Source organism: Eptesicus fuscus, chromosome 5 (genome assembly GCF_027574615.1).
Source record: "Eptesicus fuscus isolate TK198812 chromosome 5, DD_ASM_mEF_20220401, whole genome shotgun sequence".
Classification (NCBI taxonomy): Eukaryota; Metazoa; Chordata; class Mammalia; order Chiroptera; family Vespertilionidae; genus Eptesicus; species Eptesicus fuscus.
Genome location: NC_072477.1, coordinates 106,056,014 through 106,083,617, shown reverse-complemented (window position 1 = coordinate 106,083,617; position 27,604 = coordinate 106,056,014). Strand labels below are relative to the sequence as shown.

Here is a 27,604-nt window from a genome sequence, read left to right as displayed (position 1 = left end):
GTATGAATCCAATTATATGAAATGTCCAGAATAGGCAAATACATAGAAACAGAAAGGAGATAGGTGATTGCTAGGGCTGGGGAAAAGGAGGGATGGAGATGGACTGCTAATGGGGATGAGGTTTCTTTGGGGATGATGAAAATGGTCTGGAATGGTGATTGTTGAACATCCCTATGAATACACTAATAAATACTGAATTATCCTATATAATAAAGAGGTTATATGCAAATTGACCATCACTCCAACACACAAGATGGCTGCCATAAGATGGCCAGCAGGGGAGGACAGCTATGGGCGATCAGGCCAGCAGGGGAGGGCAGTTGGGGGCAAACAGGCCAGCAGGGGAGGGCAGTTGGGGGGGACCCAAGCCTGCAGGGAAGGGCAGATGGCGGGAGGGGGGGGGGTGTGGGGGCGGGGGGACCCAGGCCTGAAAGGGAGGGCAGTTGGGGGCGATCAGGCCTACAGGGGAGGGCAGTTAGGGGGGGGGACCCAGGCCTGCAAGGGAGAGCAGTTGGAGGCGACCAGGCCTGCACGGGAAGGCAGTTGGGGGCAACCAGGCCTTCAAGGGAGGGCGGTAGGGGGGGGGGACTCAGGCCTGAAGGAGAGGGCAGTTGGGGGCAACCAGGCCTGCAGGAGAGGGCAGTTGGGGGCAACCAGGCCTGCAGGGGAGGGCAGTTAGGGGCAACCAGGCCTGCAGGGGGTGAACGGGCCAGCAGGGGAGGGCAGTTAGGGGCAACTAGGCTGGCAGGGGAAGGCAGTTAGGGGTGACCGGGCTAGCAGGGAGGGCAGTTGGGGGGGACCAGGCCTGCAGGGGAGGGCAGTTAGGGTTGACCAAGCCAGCAAGAAAGGGCAGTTGGGGGTGACCAGGCTGGCAAGGGAGGGAAGTTAGGGGTGACGGGGCCAGCAGGGGAGGACAGTTAGGGGTGACCAGGCTGGCAGGGTGGGGGGCAGTTAGGGGTGACCAGACCGGCAGGGGAGGGCAGTTAGGGGCAATCGGGCCGGCAGGGGAGCAGTTAGATGTCAATCAGGCTGGCAGGGGAGTGGTTAGGGGGCGATGAGGCTGGCAGGCAGAAGCAGCTAGGGGCAATGAGGCAGGCAGGCAGGCGAGCGGTTGCGAGCCAGCAGTCCTGGATTGTGAGAGGGATGTCCCAGATTGGAGAGGGTGCAGGCTGGGCTGAGGGACACACAACCCCGAACATGAATTTTGTGCACCGGGCCTCTAGTACATTATAAATGTGTGACTTATATGGTAGGTGAATTATATCTCAACTAGAGGCCTGGTGCATGAACTTTGTGCACTGGAGGGTGTGGTGTGTGGGGGGGGTCCCCTCAGCCCAGCCTGCGCCCTCTTGCAGTCCGGGACCCCTAACTCCATACCGTCCGCCTGCTCGCTGCTCCTTACCTGGTCGGCTCACTACTCCCCATTTTACAGATAAGAAACCTGAGAGACTTAAGAGTGGTTAAGTAACTTGCTCAAGGTCAACAAACAGCCTGGCTTTGAGGTCAGGTCTATGTGACCTCAGAGTTTAAAACATTAATCACTTCTCATAGTGACCCTTCTATCCAATCCACTGCTAAATTCTGTCCATTCTTCATGGCAACATTTTGACATTTCTCATACTCACGACCTCATTTCCTTCCCATCTTCATTGCCTATCATCAGACTGTTTTAGCAAACCTAAGTTCCCTACCCTAGTCTTTCTCTTCCAGACCCTTCGACACATTGATGTGGGTGTCTTCCCAAGAAGTCCCAGCTCTGTCCCTGGCTCAAAAATTTTCAGTGATTCCCACAATCTAAAACACAATCAATACCCATGCACATATTTCTACCGTATTCCTTCCTCTCACCCTCTGCTGCCCCATTCTCACCACTCCTGAACATACCATATACCCGTCTCCCACCTCTGGACTCCTGCTTAGCCTGTTCCTGCTGCCTGGTATGCCCTGCACCTCTGCCTATCAATGTCCTATCCATGTTTCGAAGCTGGCTCCTTGTTTACTAACTTCTTCTCAATTTCACAACCCTGCCTCCTAGCCTGCTGGAAGTTAATCTCACTTTCTTACAGCAAAAACATATTCTACAGTTATTCCAAGATAGGGGTTATTTCTGACCCATGTCTACCTTCCCCCAGCATAGCACAGGGCCTTCAACAATGCTTGCTGAACAGTACTGTCATAGAGGATATTATCTGGGGCAGAGAAGAAAGATGGGAGTATGTGCACCCAGGAACCATATTCTAAAGGTGGGAAAAGATTCTGAGATGACAAGACACACAGGCTATGGAAAGAAGTATACAATAGCAGGGTAGGGCCCATACCCTGCCTTCTGGAATACCTGGACTGCCTAGAGCACTGGACAGTCTCCATGCCTGCTCCCCCTATGGTGCCACAAGCCACATTGGTTTCCTGTCTGGAACCAACAGGGCAATTAGTTAAGTTTGTAGAGTGATCTGTTATTTCATTGTCTCAGCCCCTCATAGCCCAACTGGGTGGCTTGGGTGGCTATGCAGGCTCCTTATATTCAAGGGCAGCTACACTTCCCATTTCCTACCACCTGAATGTGAAGATCCAAGACTGCCATCTTAGTCCTCTGCTTGGGAAAGATTACCAATCTGGGAGGTGTGGTGGGGCAGTGCTGGGCAGGTCCGATCCACAACAGCTATGCAATGACTATTAAAGAAGTGACAAGTGGCCGAAACCGGTTTGGCTCAGTGGATAGAGCGTCGGCCTGCGGACTCAAAGGTCCCGGGTTCGATTCCGGTCAAGGGCATGTACCTTGGTTGCGGGCACGTCCCCAGTAGGGGGTGTGCAGGAGGCAGCTGGTCGATGTTTCTCTCTCATCGATGTTTCTAACTCTCTATCCCTCTCTCTTCCTCTCTGTAAAAAATCAATAAAATATATTTAAAAAAAAAAAAAAGAAGTGACAAGTGCATGGGGTCCATTAGTGTATCAGTAGTGAGCCTGGGGTAAGGGTTTCCAAACTCACTATTCACAGTATCCATCAGTGATCCCTGCTCGGCACAGGGCACTCTTCATCTCTTCTCTGTATCTGTAAACTTCCTGAACATCAGCATCTTCTTTGCAGTTTCCATTCCTTTTCCTGCCTCCTCCTCCTCCTCTCTTTATGGCAACATTTATTTCAGTGGGGGCTGAATGCATAGTAAAGGGAGTGGGACTAGCTGGGCCTAATCTCTGGAATACTCACTTGATTAGCATAGCGTTTTGGTAACTTCTTGCCAGTGTCAATGTCCATTTCTTCATCACATTTCTTATCTTCTTCCTCACTCTCCATCCCTGTCCAGTCATCTTCAGCCAGTCTTCTGGCATGATTCACATAATCCAGCCGCTTGCTAGAGAAAAAAAAGGCATAAGCAGCAGTGAGAATTTTAAAATGACAGCTTCTAGAGCTTTCTGCTTTAAACTGTTTTATGAGGAGCAGCTAGGCCTTTCTCCAACTCGTCTAGTTTTCAAAAACAATCATTTAATTTACAATTCAATAACTATTTCCCTCTATCGTTATCTTCCTCTTTTAAAAAAAATATTTTTTTATTGATTTCAGAGAGGAAGGGGGAGGAAGGGGGAGAGAGCGAGAGAGCGAGAGAGAGCGAGAGCGAGAGCGAGAGAGAGAGAGAGAGAGAGAGAGAGAGAGAGAGAGAAGAGAGAAACATCAATAGGCGCGCCTCTGGCGGGATGTCCCTCCCTGCAGCGCTGGGGCCGAGTCACGAGGCTTCAGGCTTCGTTGTGACCAAGTCCTGACATTATTAGAAGACTACCCTTTCCCAGAGGTCGTTTACATCGAATTGTGGATGGTACTGATGCTGTTTGGCCCGAGGGCCCAAAGGCTGACCGCATACGAGAGCTGCTTCTGTGTTTTAATCCTGATGAATAAGGTCTCAAGATGCAGAGTCATGCTCTTCATCATCGGAGAGCCCTTGGCCAGTGCTCGGTGGCGTCCCTGATTATGAGCACGGCTATGCAGCTTTGGATCCACGGAAATCCAGCCAGAACTAGGGCCAGACAGCTGCAAAGTTCTGCGCGGGCCTCGGGGCGCCCTGTTTAAGCCCGGGCCTGCTTGTGGCTGACCTCAGGAAAGGATGGCATTGCTTGTGGAAGGAATGCTGGCCTGGACGTCAGGAGGCTAAGGGTTCCATCTAGTTTTATTTGTGCCATGAAAATGGGGTTGAGGAAGGGTGTGGGGCAATGGTTCTTAATTCTGTGCCGTTCAAATTATTGCAAACTCGGATCTTTTATGGGAAGTTTAAATGGTTTTATAATAAATGATTTTTACCGATTTAAAAAAATAAAAAATAGAAACATCAATGATGAGAATCATTGATCGGCTGCCTCCTGAACGCCCCACACTGGTGATCGAGACCAAAACCCAGGCATATGCAAACACAATGGTCTTTTATTTCAAGACTAGTGCCCTGTTCATGCACATTGAAGGAAAATTAATTAGAAGGTGGCCGGCAGGGTGGGACTAGGTGAGACAGTCTGGACACACCTGGGGTGGTGCCATGGCTCGAAGGGTGTCTGCAGAGTGAATGAGGTCCCTCCGGCAGGTGGGGTCCCTCAGCCTGGCCTGCGAAGATCAGGCTGCAACCAGCTCTCCAACATCCCCCTAGGGGTGCGGGAGTGTGAGAGGGCAGTACTCTGGTGATGCACCCAGGGCTTCTTCCTCCTTTCTGGTCTGGGGTGCGTCACCTGAGAACTGCCGCCAAGTCACCACAGCTCAGCAGCTCCTGCCCCCTGGTGGTCAGTGTGCATCATAGCTACCGGTCAGACAATCACTTAGCCTTTTATATCTATCTCAATGCAGGAGCTGCCATAACACGCACTGGCCATTTAAAAAGAAACGGCACTATGGACCTGGCACCAACAAATCAACACTCAGCTTCCCCCAAGTGGGACACAGGCCCTGCCACCACCCTGGAGTGACAGCCCACCAAATCACAGCCGATGTTGTCGAGACCCCATGGCAAAGAATGCGGCCCACAGCACAGCACAGCACAGCACAGCACAGCACAGCCCACAGCCCAGCCCAGCCCAGCCCAGCCCAGCCAGGAAATGGTCGCTGTGGGTGCCAGGTAATCACGTCACATAGCAACGCCTGGCTTCCTCTCCCTAGCGACTAGCCTCCTTGGAGTTTCCTCAGCCCAGGAACACGACTTGCTTTATAGCCAGGTGCAAACATTTTACACTTTAACCAAATGTCTGAAGCGTTTTCATGTGCCTCATCTCATTTGATCCTCACAGAAGTCTTGGAGTAGGTAGACAGGAGACTTGGTGGAATCCTATTTTCTTTTCATTAGCTGGAAAACGGCGATTTGGAAAGTTTAGAAACTTGACCTGACTGAAAAGAAATGGTGGAACTTGAAAGTGACTTCAGGTTTTCACACTGCGCAGAATATAGTCAAACACTGCTGCAGTTAAATATTTTACCCTTTGTCCTCCCTGCATGATCTACAATAATAATCTGCTTCGTGTTAATATTTACTGCTGTGTTGCTGACAGTTACCTGAGGAGAAGTTGGGGTGCTTCACTGGGCTGGAAAAAGTTTAGCTACATCAGAAAGCAGGTCTAATTAAGCAAGTTTATCTATATATATAAAGCTCTCGCTGGCGCCAATCACATGCATGTGTTTTGATCTGTCATTGTTGATTGTGAATCTGGTTGACACTTCTATTATAGAGAAAGCTTAAATAGCGGTATTAAAATATTTCTTCTAGGGGGAAGAAAAGGAGAAACAATTGTAATAATCTGAACAATAAAGATTTATTTTTAAAAAACAATAAAATAAAATATTTCTTCTAATTAATTTCCTTTCAATGTGCACAAATCCATGCACTGGGCCTCTAGTATATAGATAAGAAAGAGCTGGTATGCTTGTACATGTACAAAAGGATGCATTTCTTTGGTTATTTCCCAAGCATTGTTTTAAGCACAAGAGAACTAAAAAAAAAAAAACAACAAAAAGCAACAAAAAAACCCCCTGCCCAGCCGGTGTTGTTTAGTGGTTGAGCATCGACCGATGAACCAGGATCATGGTTCAATTCCTGGTCAGGGTTGCAGGCTCGATCCTCAGTAGGGAGCATGCAGGAGGCAGCCAATTGATGATTCTCATCATTGATGTTTCTCTCTCTCTCCCTTATTCTCTGAAATCAATATATATATATTTTAAAGAGAGGTGGGAGATATCTTTAATACTATCAACAATAAAAAATATATTAAAAAAAAAACCAGGAAGTTACCCATATGCCCATCAGCAGGGAACTGCTTCGATTATTATATCATGAACTGCCCATTCAATGGAATACCTGGAACTTAACTGATATAGAATTTCTGCAAAAAAACACTGTTAGCTAAATGTTCAGAACAGTATACTTACTGTATTTGCTACCTAAAAAAAAGGTCACCAGGCCAGGTAGCTCTAGTCACCAAAAGGGTATGGATTCAATTTCTGGTCAGGGAATATACCAGTCGATGTTTCTCCTTACACAGATGTTTCCCTCTCTTTCTCTCTCCTTTCCTCTCTCTCTCTAAAATCAATAATTAAAACAAAACAAAACATATCCTCAGGTGAGGATTAAAAAAAAAAAAAGGTCATCACACACTTGCTCATTTTGCAGAGAATATCTTTGAAAGGATACATAAGAAACTAATGATATGAGAGATAAATTGAATAGCTAGGGGAAAGAATTAGGAGGAAGACTGTTCACCAATTATTTTGCAATGGATAATACATTCATTACATGTATTCATAGTTCAAAATTCAAAATATATAAATTATAGTGTATTTTTTTTGCTGTTTGTTTAAGAGGGGGCATGGAACAATCTGAGAAGGTAATCTGCAAGCAACCCAGAGGCCACAGAAAACCATTTCTGCTAAATACATGCAGTGATGCAACACTGGGCAAAATGCAGATGGTACAGAAACTGTGCAGCTGTTAATAGCTCCTCTTGATTTTCAATTCCTTACTTGATTACCCAGAAGAGACCCATGTTGCCCTGAGAACACAAGGACAGGCCTTGCCTTCAGAGAAGCATAGCCTCAAACATTCCTATCTGCTCTCTTTTCCTGTATGCTCATCTTGGCACTGAGAATTATGTGTATGGAAGACATTTCCTCAGGGATTATTTGTCTGGAGCTCCCAAGGTCTCTACAGAAACATCTGGGCTGTAGGCAGACAGGAAGACCACACCAAGGCCAGGATTCAGAATGTGGGAGAAGCTACACAGGGAATGTGTGGAGTGGAAGTCTGGGCGTGACTTTCACAAGTCCATAAATTACAAAGCTCAGTACTGCTAACAGGAAAAAAAAGAAAAGAAAAATTTAACCAAATAACTGAACTTTTACTTTCAAACTTCCTCATCTTTTTTCTAAGCTGTGGATGTAAAGGACATCTACCTCTGCCAGGATTTACTCCTCCCAACCTTGTGGATAAGATGATCAACCTACAAAGGGTCTACTTTGAAGAGGATTCTGTAGCAGTGAGCCTAGAGCTTTCTGAACTGTTCACGATGCCCAGCTTGGAGAAAAAAGCCAGGGAGTCAAAGCATCTCTTACAATTTCTGCCGTTCCAATAACTGCTGACGCCGCTCACTCTGCTCCAAGGAACTGTACTTGGACTTGTACTGGGACAGGCGGGGGTGAGGGGCAGCTGTGCTATTCAGATCTTGAGACACAGAAAAGCTACTAGCCAGAGCTTGACTCAGTTCTTCCATTTTCCCTATAAAGGAAAATATAAGAAGATGGTTCATTCATTTTATATTACCTCCTGTATACAGGCAGTTATAACATGGTATCTACATTGCTAAAAAAAACTTACTTAATCCAAAATCATGGTTTCCATGGAAAAAATGAAAGTTAAAAGAGTTACAGATGAGCAATTACGGTATTTCCTGCAGGTATTTTAATAATGATCCTTCTGATAGCTCTGAGTGTATAGATATAAACTTAAACATTAGTCACTAAGCAATCTCACCTTGTAAATCAATCTAACTTTTGCTCTTTGCCACCCATTACCAGGGGTCCTGCCATTAATTCCTTCTTACCATCATTGATAACCAGTGATGTGATCAAGTTCCTAACTTTTTCCTGAATAGCTCTCAATAGTCATTACTCATTAACTAATATAACTTTCTTTTTTTAAAATATATTTTATTGATTTTTTTACAGAGAGGAAGGGAGAGGGATAGAGAGTTAGAAACATCGATGAGAGAGAAACATCGATCAGCTGCCTCCTGCACACCTCCTACTGGGGATGTGCCCGCAACCAAGGTACATGCCCTTGACCGGAATCGAACCTGGGACCCTTGAGTCCGCAGGCCGATGCTCTACCCACTGAGCCAAACCCGTTAGGGCTAATATAAGTTTCTGATGCAAATTTTACCCAATTGGTTATTTAATTCTCTAATAAATGCCAACCCACATTAAGAAAATTTAGCTCCAGGAAAAATACGGGTTCTGGGGCCCCTGCCAAAAACTCAAATCTAGCAGTTACTTTCTCATTTTATAGTTTGTTTTGTTTGGAGTGGGCCAAAGGAAGTTTTCAGAACTACCTACCGTACTTAGGACTCACTTAAAAAATGATAGCTAAAAAAAATAAAAAATAAAAATGATAGCTAGAATGTGGAAGGCTGTCTACCAGCTAATACCATGTGCTTTAGAAATGTGAAGGACTGACATGTGGTACCTTTGGGAGAACAGAGAGTAGATGTCATACTGGAGAAAGACTACCCAGGTAGGCCTTAAAGAATTAAAGTGGAGAGAAGGAGGTGAATTCACACTTCACTCTTCTGTGAATAAAGGTCTGAAGTGTAACAGGAGCTTACCCAAAGGTTAAAGGTGTGCCTCAGAAGAGAAGGGAAACCTCTGAGAGACAGCTGGACAGGCCTAACCCTTTAGTTCCAGTGGGCTCCACAGTGCTTCAAGTTCACCTCAGTGCAGGCCCCACTGCTCTGAGCACCAAAACCAACAGGCTCATTCCTTCATGGGCCTCTACTTGGCAATGAGTTACTTTCCATTGCACACTTGAGGTCCAATTTTTTAAAATTTACAGCATTAGATTTTTTAATTTCAAAAATTGTGATTAAAAACTCAAGTTACCGCCCTAACCGGTTTGGCTCAGTGGATAGAGAGCATCCACCTGCGGACAGAAAGGTCCCGGGTTCGATTCTGGTCAAGGGCATGTACCTTGGATGCGGGCACAGCCCCAGTAGGAGATGTGCAGGAGGCAGCTGATCCATGTTTCCCTCTCATCGATGTTTCTAACTCTCTATCGCTCTCCCTTCCTCTCTGTAAAAAATCAATAAAATATATTTAAAAAAAAAACCCTCAAGTTACCATCTTAAACCATTTTAAGTACACAATTCAGCAGTGTTTAGTACATTCACATTGTTGTTCAATCAATTTACAGAACTCTTTTTCATCTTGCAAAATGTACAGGAAAGGAACTCTTTTTTTACTTAAGATTAAAATAGCAATACTTGATTTGAGGCTTGTCTTAACACAGATAATGCCACCAGGGTGGCCACCTGCGGTTGAGGATAGGTGATGAGTACTTGGAATCCGTAGTGGCGAGCTACTTTCTGTACTTTTGTGTAAGTCTGAACACTTCTATAATACAATCTGTGGGTTTCTGCTCTTCTGAGAAGCACAAAAAAATCGTAATCTCAGCTTTGGGTACTGGGGAGGCTCTCTACACTGTGCCTGGCTGCCTCCCGCTCTTTGAGCCCATTCCTCCATGGGTGCAGTCCTTAAGGGTTCTCACCCCAGCATGGTGGGCTTCCTGCTCCAGCTGCGTCTGCGCCCTACTCACTCCCAAATGTCCGACCCACCCAGCACCCGCGCCCGCACCCGCACCCGCGCTCCCGGCCCTCGCGCGCCTCCCGCCTCTCCTCGTCCTCATCCTCCGCGGCCTCAGGTGCGCAGCCCCAACCCGAAGGGTTCGAGGCCTTCTGAGAGTCTCTCACCGAGCTCCTATGACTCCAGGAGGCCGTTCTCCCCGCCACAGCCCCTTCCCCTCCGGATGGGGCCGTTCAGGTCTCGAGAAACCCCTCCTCCCCCCAAAAGTCCCTGAGGGTCTGGGCCAGACCGCGGGGACCAGAGGAGCGGAAGCGCGCCCAGGGGGAGGGCCTCGCTGGCTCCGCCCCTGCGGGGAGCCCTCGGGAGCCCCGGGATTGGAGCCGGTCGGAGGATCAGAGCCGGCACCGCGGAGCAGTTAGAGCTAAGGCTCGAACCCAGGACTCACCAGGCCCGGCCACGCGGCGCCGCCACCGCTGCCGCCACAGGCAGGGGCCAGCCAATCAATGGCGGCGGAAGAGCCTCTCGCCCAGCCCGCACCGCACCGCCCACTCGCCCCAGCGTCCCGAGATTCCAGCCCTTCCGGGGGCGGAGTCTCCGCGCAGCGCTACTTCCGCTCCCCGGGGCTGGTGTCTTCCGGTCAGGTGGGGCTCTTTCTGGGAGGGCCTGGCTGCGCTCCAGCCCCGCCCGTGGGCTCCTCGCGCTCCCCGGGCGCCCCGCTCGGTGCCGGCGTTCTGGGCCCTCCAGGCCTGGGTCCCGCTTCAGACCCGCTGCGAGCGCGCTGGGCGCTCCCACAACCCTTCCCTCTCCGCGGTCCCCGAGTGGCTCCCTGCTCTCTTCACACCCTCTCCCGCTGGAGGGAGCCACGCTGGAACCCGACCTCCTTACACCGGGTTTGCTCCCACTGGGAGGCTCCCTTTCCTACTCCGTGGTGGGCGCCGAGGAAGGCTGAGTCCTCTTAAGTAGTAAGCATCAAGAACTAAGTGTTAGGGGCAGAAATAGGATAGTGGGGACCAGCAGTAGTTACAAGAAGTATGAATCATGCTCTGTTAACGGATTGTTCCGTTCTGATTTAAGAAAGCACATTCATGCCTTGGCCGGTTTTGCCCAGTGGATAGAGCATGGGCCTGCAGACTGAAGAGTCCTGGGATCGATTCCGGTCAAGGGCACCTACGGTTGCAGGCTCCTGGCCCTGGTGGGGGGCATGCGGGAGGCAACCAATCCATAGCGTTTCTCTCTGTCTCTCCCTCTCCCTTCCTCTCTGTAATCAATAAAAATGTATTTAAAAAACAACAACAACAAATAGAAATACTATTTATTGAATGTCTACATTGACCAGACACTGCCTCACATACATTATCTCATTTAATCTGCAAATAACAAGTAGAAACTAAAGCTCAGAGAGGTTAGGTAACTTACCCATCACACAACTTTTGAGCCAAATATTTGAATTTGCTAAATATTTGACCTAGAAAATAGATATTGCTATCCTACAGAAAGAAAATATACAAAGTTGGCACATTTGAGTCCAAGGTATGGATAAAAAAAGGGGGTTCTATGGAAAGTAACCTCATAGGTAATCTGATCACAAATTCCCAACAGGGCAGGTCATTGTAGGTAGTCTTGCTCCAGGACTATAACTTCCTTATGAAAGGTTTTTAACTAGCCCTGTCATTTGTCCTTATGCATTTAGGCTAACACACCTTTGAAATGATAGAAGTAGCCCTAGCAGGTTTGGCTCAGAGGATAGAGCATGGGCCTGTGGACTGAAGAGTCCTGGGTTCGATTCCAGTCAAGGGCACATGCCTGGGTTTGCAGGCTCAATCCCCAGTGTGGGGCGTGCAGGAGGCAGCCAATCAATGATTATCCTCATCATTGATATTTCTATCTCTTTCTCTCTCCCTTCTTTGAAATCAATAAAAGTATTTAAAAAAAAAAGGGAAATGACAGAAGTATATCCTTTGAAGAGGGAGTGTGTTCCCTCAAGAGCACATAATCTTGTTAACTATCCTGCAATCCAATTCCAGCCTTTCTTTTAAAAAATATATATATTTTATTGATTTTTTTACAGAGAGGAAGGGAGAAGGATAGAGGGTTAGAAACATCAATGAGAGAGAGAAACATTGATCAGCTGCCTCCTGCACACTCCCTACTGGGGATGTGCCCGCAACCAAGGTACATGCCCTTGACCGGAATCATACCTGGGACCCTTGAGTCCACAGGCCGATGCTCTATCCACTGAGCCTTGCTTTCTCCAATCTTCCTTACATACCCTCCTTAATTTCAAATGCATAAAAGAAGATGCAAAGTATTATTCTAAGGAGCTTTTGAAATCTTGCTTCCTGCATATGTGGTCAGTTTGGCTCAAATAAACTCTTATGAAAATATCTCTGCAGGTTTGTATATCTCTTCCCTGGACAGATACAACAACAAAAAAGCACAGGTAACAAAATTAAAATAGATAAATTGAGCTTCATCAAATTAAAGACGCTTGTACATCAAAGGACATTATCAAGAGTGAATACACAACTTACAGAATGGAAGATAATATTTGCAAATCAAATATCTGACAAAGGACTAATATCCAGGACATATAAAGAACTATGATTCGCTTGGTTGGTGTGACTCAGTGGTTGAGCATTGACCTATGAGCCAGGAGGACACTGTTTGATTCCCAGTCAGGGCATATGCCTGGGTTGCGGGCTGATACCGGGTGTGGGGCATGCAAGAGGCAGCCAATCAATGATTCTCTCTTTATCATTGATGTTTCTATCTCCCCTTCTTCCTTCCTCTCTGAAATCAATAAAAATATTTTTTAAAAAATAACATAAAACAACAAATGTTGGTGAGGATGTGCAGACATTGGAACCTTCAGGCATTGTTGGTGGAAATATAAAATGGTTCAGCCACTATGGAAAACAGTATTATGATGGTTCCTTAAACAAACATAAAATTACTATATGATCCAGCAATATCACTTCTGAGTTTACAGTTGTGGATGGAAAAAGGGGTTTGTAATAACACTGAGAAGTCCATTCAGGGAGAGTAACCTCTCACAGTGATCTGATCATAAATTCCTAACTGGAAAGGTGAGAGTGGGTAGTCACATGTCTAATCTCATTCCCAGGAGTGTTTGAGATCTTGCTTCCCAGCAATTGTCATCAGTTTGGCTCTGTGGGGGAGCACAGGTGACTTGGTTGGAAAGTTTGTAAGGAGAAAAATTCCGACAAAAGGAGTGGGCTGAAGGCAGCCTACCCTGTTTGTCAGAATTCCTTCTTAGGGGAGTTTGGCTGAAGGCGTCTGCCCATAATTGTTCCTTGACCTTTCCAAACAAGTCTGTGTGCGTGCGGACCCCCAGGTGTTTACCAGAATCATTATGCTTAATCTTAGGTGTCCTTGCTTAGGACATTGCAGACACATGTGTCCTCCCAAGATTACTTACCCTACTGATTGTATCTAAAAGATAAACTTTATTTCAAACTCCTGTTACAATAAAAGCCTGAAGAGGCAGGCGATCGAGGCTGTCTGGTTCCTTTAGCCATGCAGTCCCTTAGCCCTCTCTTTCACAGCAATCCCGTGTCAGAGTAATCGTTCATCCATCGCTCAGGGTCTGCTGGTCAGCCCCAGCAAAGTGGTACCCCATGTGAGGACCAAGGAATGCAAAAAGACACGGTGGAAACGAAGAGTAAGAAAACAAAAAGTAACTGCACAGTAAGTCATTGGAGCCGGCTTGGAATTTCCAAGTTTGAGGGTATGTTTTTCAGCTAAGGTTTCACAATAGGACAGCAGGTGTCCACTGAGTAACAGATTTCTTTGTTACTTAAACAGTTATTAAGAGCAAATGGTGTGTTTATAGAAGAACAATTAAAGAGCCTGTTGCAGACTGTCTGGCTGTCCGGTTTACTAGAGGCCCAGTGCATGGATTTGTGCACCATTGGGGTCCCTTGGTGTGGCCTGCGGGGATCAGGCCGAAACTGGTAGTCCAACGCCACCTGCTGCTCCTGCTGCCACCGCCACTCAGTAGGCTTGCTGCCACTCCGCTGCAGTCTCCTTAGGCTTTTATCCTATACTAGAGGCCCGATGCACAAAATTCATGCAAGGGGCTTGGTCTTCACAGCCGCGGCAGCCGCCTCGGGCCTCACAGCCCCAGCTTCATTCAGAAGGACATCCAGAAGGTCATTTGGCTATCCGGTCTAATGAGCATATTATGCTTTTATTATTATAGACTAGGGGCCCAGTGCATGAATTCATGTATCTTGAAAGGAATTGTGGGCCGCAAGACTGTGGTAGGCAGAAGGGCAGGTCTTGGCCCATCCTCCGCACCCCTGCCCGGCCCCTCCAGCCCTGGCCCCTGGTCCCCTCTCTGCTAGCAGCCCCACTCTCGCCGCTGCCACTCGCACACACTGCCGGTGTGGAGCAATTGGGGCCAGCGCCGTCAGCAGGTGATAGCGGCGGCTGCTGCCCCGATCACCTCTCAGGAGCAGGGGAAGGTGGAGAAGCCCTGAGGGCTTAGTGAGGGGCAACCACAGTTACCTGAGCCTCAGGCGGCCCTGGGCAGCTGGGCAGCCACCATCAGCTGCTTGCCTGCACCTCGGGCATCGGCTGGGCAGCTGCCATTGGAGGCTTGCCTGCACCTCGGGCATCGGCTGGGCAGCCGTCATCCAAGGCTTGCCTGCGCCTCAGGCCAGCCCTGGGTGACTGGGGGGCTGAGGGGACTGGGGACTCCGGAGGCAGGCACGCAGAGCAGCTGGACCCACCTGGGGATGGGCCTGGCCATGCTGCACGCCTGCTGCCCTGGCAGGGATGAGGGGACTGGATGCCGCCATCTTTGAGGGTGTGGCAGTCAATTAGCACATTCCCTCCTTATTGGCTGTGGGCGCCGCCATCTTTGTGAGGGCACGGTGGTCAATTAGCGTATTCCCTATTTATTGGATAGGATAGAAGATATATAAAAGCCTAAGCGACTGTTACGACCTAACAACTGTAACGACCGGTCGCTATGACACGCACTGACCACCAAGCGGCAGATTCTCAATTCTGGTGGTCAGTGTGCTCCCATAGCCGACCTCCCATAGCCCTTCCCCTCACCCAGCCGGCCCCCCATCAGCCCTGATTGGAGGGCCTGCCGGCCAACCTCCCAAGGTCCCTCCTCCCGGCCAGCTGGCCCCCCAATAAGCCTCGATCGCTAGCCAGGCCGAGAGGACCCCACCTGTGCATGAATTCGTGCACCGGACCTCTAGTAAAAGCATAAAAGGAATATAAAAAAACAGGGCACCAGTTTCATAAAACTTTTGTTTCATTTATCTGTGTTTAACCTTTCTAGGAAGCTGGCCTAAGTTAGGATGACACACAGAAATATAATTTTGTATGATTTTAATTAAGCTGAGGCTTATATATGTGGCAAGTTGTTTTAAAAATATATTTTTTATTAATTTCTTATAGTTATGTATTGTCTTCATAGAAAAGTTGAAAAATACTTAAAAGTACAAACAATCATTGATCGGCTGCCTTCTGCTTGTCCCCTGCAGGGGATCAAGCGCACAACCCGGGCATGTCCCTGACTGGGAATTGAACTGTAACCTCCAGCTTTACAAGTTGACGCTCAACCACTGAGCCACACTGGCTGAGCCTGCCTTCTATTTTTATTTTATTTATTTATTTATTTTTTAAAAAAATATATTTTATTGATTTTTACAGAGAGGAAGGGAGAAGGATAGAGAGTTAGAAACATCAATGAGAGAGAAACATCCATCAGCTGCCTCCTGCACACCTCCTACAGGGGATGTGCCCGCAACCGAGGTACATGCCCTTGACCGGAATCGAACCTGGGACCTTTCAGTCCGCAGGCCGATGCTCTATCCACTGAGCCAAACCGGTTAGGGCTCTATTTTTATTTTTTTACTTATTTATTTATTTTAATCCTCACCCCAAGATATTTTTCCATTGATTTTCAGAGAGAGGGAAAGACATAAATATTGATGTGAGAGAAACACATCAATTGGTTGCCTCCTACATGCACCCAGACCAGGGCCCAGGCCGGGGAGGAGCCTGCAAACGAGGTATGTGTCCTTGACTGGAATCAAACCCAGGACCCTTCGGACTGCAGGCCAGCACTCTAGCTACTGAGCCAAACCAGCTAGAGCCTGCCTTCTATTTTATTTTTAATTAAGAAAAATTTTTTTATTGATTTCAGAGGAAGGGATAGGGAAAGAGAGGTAGAAACATCAATGATGAGAGAGAATCATTGATTGGCTGCCTCCTGCACATCCCACACTGGGGATCAAGCTTGCAACCCGGGCATGTGTCCTGACCGGGAATGGAATGGAACTGTGACTTCCTGATTCATAGGTCAACGCTTAACCACTGAGCAACGCCAGCCAGGCCTGCCTTCTATTTTTAAAGGAAATTGATTGATTGATTGAGAGTTGTTCCACTTATTTATGCATTCATTGGTTAATTCTTGTATGTGCCTTGATCAGGGATCGAACCTGCAACCTAGGGAACAATGCTCTAACCAACTGAGCTACTTGCCCAGGGCCATGGGTCCTGCCTTCTAGAGACACCAAACTCTCCTTTCATGAGATCCCTAACCCTGGGAGCCCTGAGAACACCCCTCAAATGAGATGAGATTGTGCCTAGCCATTACAGTTGAGGACTAGTAAGATTTCCTCTCCTTCCATTTCTAAAGGGATAGAACTGAAAAGAACATGTCCCTTGTTTTCACATGAGTGAATGTGACTTGAATGCCAGCCTTGGATAAGTTCTAGTCCCAATTCTGTCTCCCAAACTGAAAAGGCATGGATAGCACCACCTGCCTTAGGGGTTGTTGGGAAGAGCAAATGGCAGCTTAGCACAGGCAGGGCATCAGTGAGTGTTAGTCAAGCCTTGGTAGCTCCATGCCTGCTCCTTGCTCAAACATTCATACGACATTGCCGAGTGCTGCTGCTTCTCTGCTGGCCTGAAAATTCAAATTCAGGGTCTCTCTCTAAACCCTGACACATCCTGAGGTTAGCTCTTTCTTTCACCACGTTTTGTTGGCATTTGGGATTTTCTCCCTATTTCTGGGAGGCTATACAGTTCTTTCCAGGCTACTTTGTAGCAATTTGAGAGTTTTGAGCATCTCCTTTTGCTCAAACCCTTTGAGGGGGATCTAGGAGGAACTTCGGGCTGTGACTAGATTTCCAATGGACTCACCAAAGAAGTTTAACCCAACCTTGACCCTGGAGTCTTCTCAGCTGCCCCGTGAAGATGCAGCTGGCACTCAAGCTGTCTCAGATGTACTAGCGAAGAACCTTGGTAACTTAACTCTCAACCTAGTACCAAATACCCTTCCTTTCTAACAGAATGTTCATCCCAACAGTAGGACAAAGTAAAAAACTTACAGGGGCTTGGACTAAGGCCATAAAAAAACTTACATGCCTTGGCCCAGCCTCAGCCCAAGCCATGCTCTCTCAATAGATGTGGAGTGAGGACATTGGCAACTGCTCAGAAAAAAAGGATGTTACAAGTTATTAGATACTGCACTCAGTTTCTACTTCAAAAAGACCCACAGGAGAGAAAACAAAACTGAATCAAGATTCAGGAAAAAAATTTATGTTCATTCTGAGAGTGTGTTTATTAAAGCTGGGGACAGTGAAACAAGGAAGGGCTTAGGATAGAAGCAATAGGAGAAAGCCTAGGCAGTGCTACTTTGCTCTCCAGAAATGTTATAGGAAAGAAAGGAGTCTAGGCTGGGCTGCTGTCAGCTCACTGGAAAGTCAGAGAAGAGAGGACCTTGGAAAGAGGTTCTGGAGATTAGTCCGGGATGAGCTGCTGCTAGTACTGCCCATTGCTCCCCTGGTTGCAAGTCTTGTGGGGTCCCTTAGAGTTTAGGTGATGCATGCCTGTCAGGGAAGGAGAGGGGAAAGGGAAAGGCTCAGGTGTGCTCCTGGGAGGGCGAGCACACCTAGATTCAAAAAATGTAGATGCAGTTGTCATTATTGCCTATATCATGGAGATCGTTCTGGTAATATTAGCATGGAGAATAATTATGACATGGAATCGATTTCGCCTTAAACCTTATTCTCGTGTTTTTTTTTCTTGCTAGTCATTTTAAAAAATATATTTTAAAAATTTATTTCAGAGAGAGCGAGAGGGAGAAATAGAAACTTCCATGATGAGAAGCATATCAGCTGCCTCCTGCACGCCCCCTACTGGGATTGGAGCCTGCAACCTGGGCATGGTCCCTGACCCGGAATAGAACTGTGACCTCCTGGTTCATGGGTTGACACTCAACCACTGAGCCACACCTGCTGGGCTCTTGCTAGTATTAAGGTCATTATGCAGCAGCTTGGGCAAGCTACTCTATGCTAGGATAGACTGTATACCAATATTTTGATAACTTACAATAGAAGTTCTGTGATATCTTTAATTTATAAGGCATCTATGTAGTGTGCATTTGAAAATGACTTCAATATACTTCAGTTCCTTTCTATTTGACTCAAAAAAGCACTAATAAGTCTTGTGTGTTGTGTTTTAGAAACCTGAAGTCAGCAAGATGAAACCCACCATCAAGAATTAGAAGCAAGTAACTTGTGTGGAAGTTACTTCTATTGAGAGAGCATGGCTTGGGCTGAGGCTGGGCCACGGCATGTAAGTTATTTTATGGCCTTAGTCCAAGCCCCTGTAAGTTTTTTACTTTATCCTACTGTTGGGATGAACGTTCTGTTAGAAAGGAAGGGTTCTTGAGCAAAGAAGACCTACAGATATGACCCCATGTGAGAAAACCAGACGGGCAAAATTTTGCACTTACTAAGCAGTTGAATTATTTATTGGCATTAAAAAAAGCATTCCTTTAAACACTAAACTCTCACCCTATTTTATGAAAACTTAAAACCAAATTCTCCATGGTTGTACACAAGTTAATCACCAGGAGCAAGAATTCGAGTTAAATTAACGGTCCTGCTATGCGATAATAAGGGGAAAGCGGGAGTGGGCGCAAAGTTCTTGCTTTCACACTACAATATTAAAGAAATATATTTTATTGGTTTTTTACAGAGAGGAAGGGAGAGGGATAGAGAGCTAGAAACATCGATGAGAGAGAAACATCGATCAGCTGCCTCCTGCACACCTCCTATTGAGGATGTGCCCGCAACCAATGTACATGCCCTTGACTGGAATCAAACCTGGAACCTTTCAGTCCGCAGGCCGACGCTCCATCCACTGAGCCAAACCGGTTAGGGCCACACTACAATATTAAAGGTACAAGAATCTAACAATTCCTAGCGTAGCACAAAACCGCTTCGCATTGTTTCAAGGCAGTCATTTAATTATCAACAGTCCAAGGGCTAAGAAAATTTTCAGATAACAGGGGCGTACCCTTTAGTTGTAAGTGTGGCCTGCAGCTACGGAGCCAAGTTCTTAAGAACCGACCATCGGTGGACCCACTCTTGGGAAAGCGCATCCACAGAATCTCCTGCATCCGGTCTCAGCTTCCAATCTTTAAGATGCGGCACTGGTGCGGGAGTGGGGAGGAAAGACAGCTAGGCTTCCAGATCGAAGTCATCGCGCTCCTCGTTGTACTCCAGCACGTGCCGTTTGATCTTGGACGAGTCAACCCAGGTGACGAAGTCCTCCATGCTGCGCGTGACAAGAAAGGCGGGGTCGGTGACCACGTCGGGGCCCACGCGAACGTGGCCCTGCTCCACGAAGGCCACGGCGGCCTGGAGGTGCTGTGCCATGCGCAGCTTAAGGAGCACGGTGGGCAGGCGGCGGCGGCAGAAGGACGAGGCCGTGACGAAGTCGCAGAGTTCGAGCGAGCTGCGCGTGGGCACCAGGCCAAGGGCATACAGCTTGTCCAGCAGCGCGGCCGTGGCGCGGACGCGGAACGGGTCGCGCTCCGGCAGGTCGCGCAGGCGCCGCGCCAGCTCGCGCACAGATCGGCTCAACTGATTGTAGCGCGTGTAGTCCTCGCGCCGCTGCAACCGATAGCGCCGCAACACGCGCAGTTCGTGCAGGTTTTGGTCGGTGACCTCCCAGTTCAGGAAGTCCACCTGTTTCAACAGCTTCTGCTCGTGGAACTTAAGCTTCCTCACCATGATGGCGGACGTCAGCTCCCTAGGCCCCCAGGATGAGCGTGAGTTCCGGCTTCCGTGCGACTTCCGCCTTGGCGCGCGAAGACCCGGCTTGCCCTCGCAACTGGGCCAATGAAAAACAGGCTCACGATCAGGTCCCCAATTTCCATTGGTGAGAGTGGGGCCACGCCCCCACAAAGTATCTCGCGTTTCTCTCGCGCCTCTCAGGAGGCTGGGGGCGGGGCGGGCGGGACGGGGCGGGCGGGTGTGGGGGCGGAGCAGTGTTAAATTGGTAGGAACCAATCCTATGCTGCCGTAATCGTTCCTCTCCTTAGAGGTCTGCCTTTTAGGAACTCCCAAGGGAGTCTCCCCATAAGAGCTGAACGCGGAAGTTGGGCGGAAGAGGGAAGATGGCATTTGTGTGGTTGGGTTTACGTAGTGCTGACTGACCGTTGGTTCACTCCACTTTGTAGAGGACCTCCCGGAGTCGGCCGGCCTGTGGGCTGACCTGGAAGTCCCCACCGATCGCCAGAGCCAGGCTCTTCCTCCGGCGGGAGGAGCGATTTTTCTGTGCTAAGGGGGCTGGCTGCAGCGAACCTCTGAAATACAGGTTCTCTGGCCGCTTCCTTCCTGTACGGGCAGAATCGGGCTCTACGCGGGAGCCAATTGGAAATCCGCACTGTTGGCAGGAGTGCTACTTGATTCATAAAACACAGCAAGTTTGAGAAACTTGGGTAGTAGGTACCAGCCCGGAGCCTGCAGTAGGACGCAAACTAATTTGCTTGACGGTGGATATGTGGTCACTTCGGCTTGAGTTGACGAAGTTAACTCTGTTTCAGCTAGTTATATCTGTAATTTGTTTCTGAGTGTAGTGCTGCCCGATTAACCTCATTTGCTCAAGCCTTTGACGCCACCTAGCTTCTTCCCTATTCATTTTTTTGTTTTGTTATTTTTTGTACGCTTTTCATTGTCATTTAAGGTGCAATATTTGATCTATGAAAAATAATATATGTTTTATATGTAAGTTATAAAGTATAATGAATACTTATAAACCCAAGAGCCAGTTTAAGAAAATGTCACCTGGACCATTTCATCTACCTACTCTCCCAACCAGAGGTGAAGGTACCTGTTCTCCAGAATCTTTTGTTTAAAAGAAAGAAAGATAGTTTTCTCATTATACATGCATCTCTAAATATGCGTCCTTCCCACTCAAAGTGTAGCCTGTGCACCAGCAGAGAGGTCGTTGGAAATGCAGAATTTCATGCTCTATTCCTGACCTACAGAATCAGAATCTGCATTTAACAAGATTACCAGGTATTTTGTACATACACAATATTTGAGAGGTGTTGCTTAGAAGAAATCACACCATATGGAGTTTATTATATGTAGCTGTAGTTGTTTTTGGTTTTTATAATTTTTTTAAAAAAATTGATTTTAGAGAGGAAGGAAGAGAGAGATAGAAATATCAATGATGAGAGAGAATCATCAATTGGCTGCCTCCTGCATGTTCCCCAATGGGGTTGAGCCCGAAACCAAGGCAAGTACCCTGTCTGGGAATTGAACCATGACCTTCTGGTTCATGGGTTGATGCTCAACCACTGAGCCACCCCAGCCAGGCTGTAGTTTTAATTTTCTTTTTTTATTTTTTTTTTTTATTGCTACAGACTATTCCATTGTTTGGCTCTATCAAATTTATTAATGTTTTTTCCTGTTAGGATTTTGGAGGGACTATTTTTTAGCAGTGCTGCTAGTAACATTCTTGTAGGTCTTCTGTTGCATATATGCAGTAACTTCTAGTATGCATCGTGGAGCAAAATTGCTGAGTTTAAAGTATGTGCATGTTCAATCTTATTAGACATTGCCAAATTGGTTTTTTCTTTTTTCTTTATTTAGACTATGAGGGTATGTTTATTAAAGCTGGGGACAGTAAAACAAGGAAAGGCTTAGCATCAATGAAGTGACAGGAGAGCCTAGGCTGGGCTGCCGTAGCTCACTGGGAAGTCAGAGAAGGGGGCTTTAGAGAGAGGTTCAGGGGGTTAGTCTGGGGTGAGCTGCCCCTGTGCATTGCTCCCCTGGTTGCAAGTCTCCTGGGGACCCTTAGAGTTTAGGACATGAGTGCCTGTGGGTGAAGAAGTGAGGAAAGAAGAGGGGGAAGGGATGATGTGGGTGTGTTCCCTATAGGGAGAGTGCACCTATATTGCCAAATTATTTAACAAAAGGGTTGTACCGATTTATATTCCTTTGGTAATGCATGAGAGTTCGCTTTATTCATTATTTTTTAAAAAAGCATATTTATGTTTGTCGGTTTTGACAATATTTTTAAAAATGTTTTTATTGATTTCAGAGAGGAAGGGAGAGGGAGAGACAGATAGAAACATCAGTGAGAGAGAATTGGCTGCCTCTTGCACGTCCCCCACTGGGGACTGAGCCAGAAACCAAGGCATGTGCCCAGACCTTGAATGGAACTGAGACTTCCTGGTTCATAGGTAGATGCTCAACCATTGAGCCACACCAGCTGGGTGTGTTTCATTCCTTTTTTTTTTTTTTTAATAGAAATGAGTATTTATTTTTAAAAAAGTATTTTATTGATTTTTTTACAGAGAGGAAGGGAGGATAGAGAGTTAAAAACATTGATGAGAGAGAAACATCAATCAGCTGCCTCCTGCACACCCCCTACTGGGGATGTGCCCGCAACCAAGTTACATGCCCTTGACTGAATCAAACCTGGGACCCTTCAGTCCGCAGGCTGATGCTCTACCCACTGAGCCAAACCGGTTAGGGCCTGTTTCATTCTTGATTTTTAGTTTTTAAAATATTTGGCAATTTGGTGAGTGTGTGATGGTATTTCAATGTGATTTTAATTTTCATTTCCCTGATGAATAATGGTTTCATATGTGAATAATGCCCCCCCCCCCGCCTCCCCTCTCCCCCGGCAAAGCTATCCACTGAGAACCTGTCAATGTTACTTTTTGTGACAAAGGGGATTTTGCAGACATGACTAAATTAAGGGTCTTTAAGTAGTGAGATTATTCTGGATTATCTGGGTGGGTCCCCTGTAATCACAAGGATCCTTATAAGTGAAAGAAGGAGGCAGAAGAGCCTAAAGAGATATGTTGATGGAAGCAGAAGTCTGAATGATGTGATTACTGGCTTTGAAGATGAAAAGGGCCAGGAGCTAAGGAATATGGTGAGCCTCTAGGAAGCCTGAAAAGGCAAGGAAATAGAATTTTCTCTAGAGCCTCCAGAAGGAACATTGCCCTGCTGACACCTTGACTTAAGCCCTGTGAGATCCAGTTTGGATGTTTGATCTCCAGTACTGTAAGATAATACATTTGTGTTAATTTCTTTTTCTTTTTTAAAATATATTTTATTGATTTTTTACAGAGAGGAAGGGAGAGGGATAGAGAGCTAGAAACATCGATGAGAGAGAAACATCGACCAGCTGCCTCCTGCACACCCCCCCCCCCCCCCCCCGGGGATGTGCCCGCAACCAATGTACATGCCCTTGACCGGAATCGAACCTGGGACCTTTCAGTCCCCAGGCTGATGCTCTATCCACTGAGCCAAACCGGTTTCGGCAAATTTGTGTTCATTTCTTACAACAGTGCAGTAAAAACCAAAAAACAAACAAACAGAAAAACCACTCATATAGATTGCTTGCTTCTTTTTCTAATTGATTTGAAGGCGCTTTTTTTAAAAAATAAATTTTTTTTAGAAGTAAAAGACATATAAGTTTATTAGAACAATATTCAGTATTTATAATACTGTTTAAAATATTTTTTTTAAATTTCTTTATTGATTAAGGTGTCACATATTTGTCCTCATCCCCCCATTCCCATCCCACACCCCTCCCCACGGATGCCCCAACCCCCTGTTGAACTTAACCATTGGTTAGGCTCATATGCATGCACACAAGTCCTTTGGTTGATCTCTCCCCCCTCCCCCCACCCTCCCCTATCCTCCCTCTGAGGCCCGATAGTCCGATCGATGCCTCCTTGTTTCTGGTTCTGTTCTTGTTCCTCAGTCTATGTTTTTCATCATTTCCCCTAGATGAGCGAGATCATGTGTCACTAGAGATATACTTATAAGAACTGAATGTGAGACGAGCAATAATAGTTATGCTGACAGGCACATGAATCAGTCTGTAGTGAGTTTCTTTCTGGACCAACAGTTCTTTTGAGACCCAATATCAATGTCCACCAGTTCCTTATGTGTACATGTCGGCACTGACCCCTCAGCTCTGGATGGTGGACAAATGATGGTAATGCAGGTCCGACTCCCTCTGGTTTGGTCTCGGCTGGACCCAGGGGTGCGTGGCCTCACCCGGACCCAGGGGTGCATGGCCTCTCCCAGACCCAGGGTCTCGTGGCCTCACCCGGATCCAGGGGCGCATGGCCTCACCCGGATCCAGGGGCACACGGCCTCACTCGGACCCGGGATGCAGCTTCACCCGGATTCAGGAGCGCATGGTCTCACCCGGACCCAGGGGTAAAAAATAAATCTTTATTGTTCAGATTATTACAGTTGTTCCTCTTCCCCCCCCCCCCATAGCTCCCCTCCACCCGGTTCTCACCCCACCCTCTGCCCTTACCGCCCCCCACTGTCCTCATCCATAGGTGTACGATTTTTGTCCAGTCTCTTCCCGCACCCCCCACACCCCCTTCCCCCTGAGAATTGTCAGTCCATTCCCTTTCTATGCCCCTGATTCTATTATATTCACCAGTTTATTCTATTCCATCAGATTTTTTATTCACTTGATTTTTAGATTCACTTGTTGATAGGTATGTATTTGTTATTCATAATTTTTATCTTTACCTTTTTCTTCTTCTTCCTCTTCTTACAGAATATCCTTCAGCATTGCATATAATACTGGTTTGGTGGTGATGAACTCCTTTAACTTTTTCTTATCTGTGAAGCTCTTTATCTGACTTTCAATTCTGAATGATAGCTTTGCTGGGTAGAGTAATCTTGGTTGTAGGTTCTTGCTATTCATCACTTTGAACATTTCTTGCCACTCACGTCTGGCCTGCATAGTTTCTATTGAGAAATCAGCTGACATTCGTATGGGTACTCCCTTGAAGGTAACTAACTGTTTTTCTCTTGCTGCTTTTAATATTCTCTCTTTGTCTTTTGCTCTTGGCATTTTAATTATGATGTGTCTTGGTGTGGTCCTCTTTGGATTCCTTTTGTTTGGGGTTCTGTGTGCTTCCTGGACTTGTAAGTCTATTTCTTTCACCAGGTAGGGGAAGTTTTCTGTCATTATTTTTTCAAATAGGTTTTCAATATTTTGCTCTCTCTCTTCTTCTGGCATCCCCATAATTCAGATGTTGGTACGCTTGAAGTTGTCCCAGAGGCTTCTTACACTATCTTCATATTTTTGGATTCTTTTTCTTTTTGCTTTTCCAGTTTGATGTTTTTTGCTTCTTTGTATTTCAAATCTTGGACTTGATTCTTGCGATCCTCTAGTCTGCTGTTGGATCTCTGTATATTATTCTTTATTTCAGTCAGTGTATGCTTAATTTCTAGTTGGTCCTTTTTAATATCCTTGAGGGACTCACTAAATTTATTGGCGGTTTCTAGAAAATTCTTAAAAAACCTTATAACTCTATATCCAGTCTTTTGCTTTCCTCCATTTCTTTCATTTGTGACCTGTTTCTTTGTTTCCACATTTTGGCTGCTTCCCTGAGTTGATAGAGTGGCTTTGGGTGCTAGGTGTCCTATAGGACCCAGTGGCTCAGCCTCCCAAATTACCTGAGGTGGACACTCTTGGTGCACCCCTTTGTGGGCTGTGTGCACAGTCTTGTTATAGTTAAGCCTTGATTGTTGTTGGTATCACTGGGAGGAATTGACCTCCAGGCCAATTGGCTGTGAGGATCAGTTGTGTCTACGATGGGAGGACTTCTGTGCTGGAGACACCCTTATGGGGCAGGACTTGCTTAAGTGGGACTTTGGTGCTCACTGAGTCTGCCCCCTGAGTATGTCCCTTATGGATCTGAGGAGTTGTAATCTGGATGGTCCCACTCTGACCCCTGGGTACATTGGCTCTTGGATCTCCAAGGAGGTGCAAATTTAGCTCTGCCTGAGGCAGGAGAGATCTGCAGCTTCTTGGAGGTGCCCAGATGAGGCCCAGCTGTGAAGCAGTGCAAGCTGCTGTGGAGCCTTGGGCCTTCTTTTGGAAGTTCTGGGGCTCTCTGACCCAGCTGCAGTTTGTTAGGTAATTTTAGACTGCAAAGGATGAGGCCATTCATATGCAAAAGCCTCTGCGCACAGCTGGGGTGTGGTTGTAAATTGGTGGTGCGGGGTCTCAGGGAATCAACAGGGTGGAGCAAACAGCAATGGCTGACCTTCAGCCCTGCCCTAAGAGGCTCCCAGGTATCAGTGTCCCATGGTAATTGCTGCAAGCACTTCTGAGAAAACGCCGCCCTCGTATTCCGGCCCGATGCCAGACAGTCCAGTTTCTCCCCGAATGAGTCTGGGTCCCCAGAGTCTCGCCCGGAACTGGAGTTCAGAGCAGTCGTGAGCTTGTGTCTCCTTCCCAATTGAAAAAGACAACCGTGTCCTCGATTGCTAGCCCTTTTCGCGCATGCGCCTCCGTACCTCTGCACTTTACTTCCGCACCTCCTCTGAGTCTCAGTGTGCTTTTCTCTTTCCTTCTAGTTGTAGAATTTTCACTCAGCCAGCCTTCCTGTGGTTCTGGATGATGTCTGTTTTGTCTTTTAGTTGTAGTTTTGAAATTGTTGTATGAGGTAGCAGATCAGATGTTTACCTATGCTGCCACCTTGGTTTCTCCTTGAAGGCGCTTTTTATATATTATGGATATTAATCCTTAACCAGTTATATGTGGTACAAATATCTTCTCCCAATTTGTACTTTATTTCCACTATTACCCTAGCCTCATTCCTTTCCAACTCTTTTTTTTTTTTTAAAAAATATATTTCATTGATTTTTTTACAGAGAGGAAGGGAGAGGGAGAGAGAGTTAGAAACATCAATGAGAGAGAAACATCAATCAGCCGCCTTCTGCACACCCCCTATCGGGGATGTGCCCGTAACCAAAGTACATGCCCTTGACCAGAATTGAACCTGGGACCCTTGAGTCCACAGGCGGATGCTCTATCCACTGAGCCAAACCTGTTAGGGCCCTTCCAACTCTTTTTCCCCTCTTCCAACTCTTGCTCAACATGTCTGTAGCAGGACTCTTGGCTAACTTCCTTCTCCCCAAACATGATAAATATGTAAATTATATATGTTATGAAACAAAACTCAGCAGGATTTAGGAGGGCTTGGGCTGAGGATGGGCTGTAATTTTAAATAGGGTATGTCTGGGTAGGTCTTATCTTTTTTTTAAAAAAAAATATATTTTATTGATTTTTTACAGAGAGAGGGATAGAGTTAGAAACATCGATGAGAGAGAAACATCGATCAGCTGCCTCTTGCACACCCCCTACTGGGGATGTGCCCGCAACCAAGGTACATGCCCTTGACCGGAATCGAACCTGGGACCCTTGAGTCCGCAGGCCGACGCTCTATCCATTGAGCCAAACCGGTTTCGGCTGGGTAGGTCTTATTGAAGTGATATTTTATAGGGGTTTAGCCTTTGTGTGTGTGTGTGTGTGTGTGTGTGTGTGTGTGTGTATTAAAACATTTTAAAAATACATTTTTATTGATTTCAGAGAGGAAGGAAGAGGGAAAGAGAGATAGAAACATCAATGATGACAGAGAATCATTGATTGGCTGCCTCCTGCATG

The 27,604-nt window shown here is 46.8% G+C and overlaps 2 protein-coding genes and 1 pseudogene across 5 annotated transcripts in view; 1 reads left to right on the top strand and 2 right to left on the bottom strand.

Moving 5' to 3' along the window:
* SNUPN (snurportin 1) overlaps positions 1-10,364 on the bottom strand; it is a 34,904-nt gene extending 24,540 nt beyond the window's left edge. Inside the window, exons 1-3 of one of the 4 annotated variants that reach the window (XM_054716668.1) lie at positions 10,254-10,364; positions 7,568-7,730; positions 3,206-3,350 (exon numbers count right to left, since the gene is read on the bottom strand). In XM_054716668.1, the coding sequence (XP_054572643.1) occupies positions 3,206-3,350; positions 7,568-7,725 (303 nt within the window). In that variant the 5' untranslated portion in view covers positions 7,726-7,730; positions 10,254-10,364. The other 3 variants (XM_054716669.1, XM_028133429.2, XM_028133426.2) reach the window with 3 other exon arrangements.
* Positions 10,365-16,989: 6,625 nt separating this feature from the next.
* LOC129149077 (developmental pluripotency-associated protein 3-like) lies at positions 16,990-17,860 on the top strand (annotated as a pseudogene).
* A 949-nt stretch (positions 17,861-18,809) lies between these two features.
* On the bottom strand, positions 18,810-19,953 carry IMP3 (IMP U3 small nucleolar ribonucleoprotein 3). Its single transcript, XM_008157048.3, has one exon. The coding sequence runs from the start codon at positions 19,879-19,881 to the stop codon at positions 19,327-19,329; it is 555 nt and encodes a 184-aa protein (XP_008155270.1). The 5' UTR covers positions 19,882-19,953; the 3' UTR covers positions 18,810-19,326.
* Positions 19,954-27,604: the final 7,651 nt, after the last annotated feature.

What these genes read in the sequence shown, in the direction of transcription:
- IMP3 (XM_008157048.3), bottom strand. Translation starts at nt 19,881, where the DNA reads ATGGTGAGGAAGCTTAAGTTCCACGAGCAGAAGCTGTTGAAACAGGTG.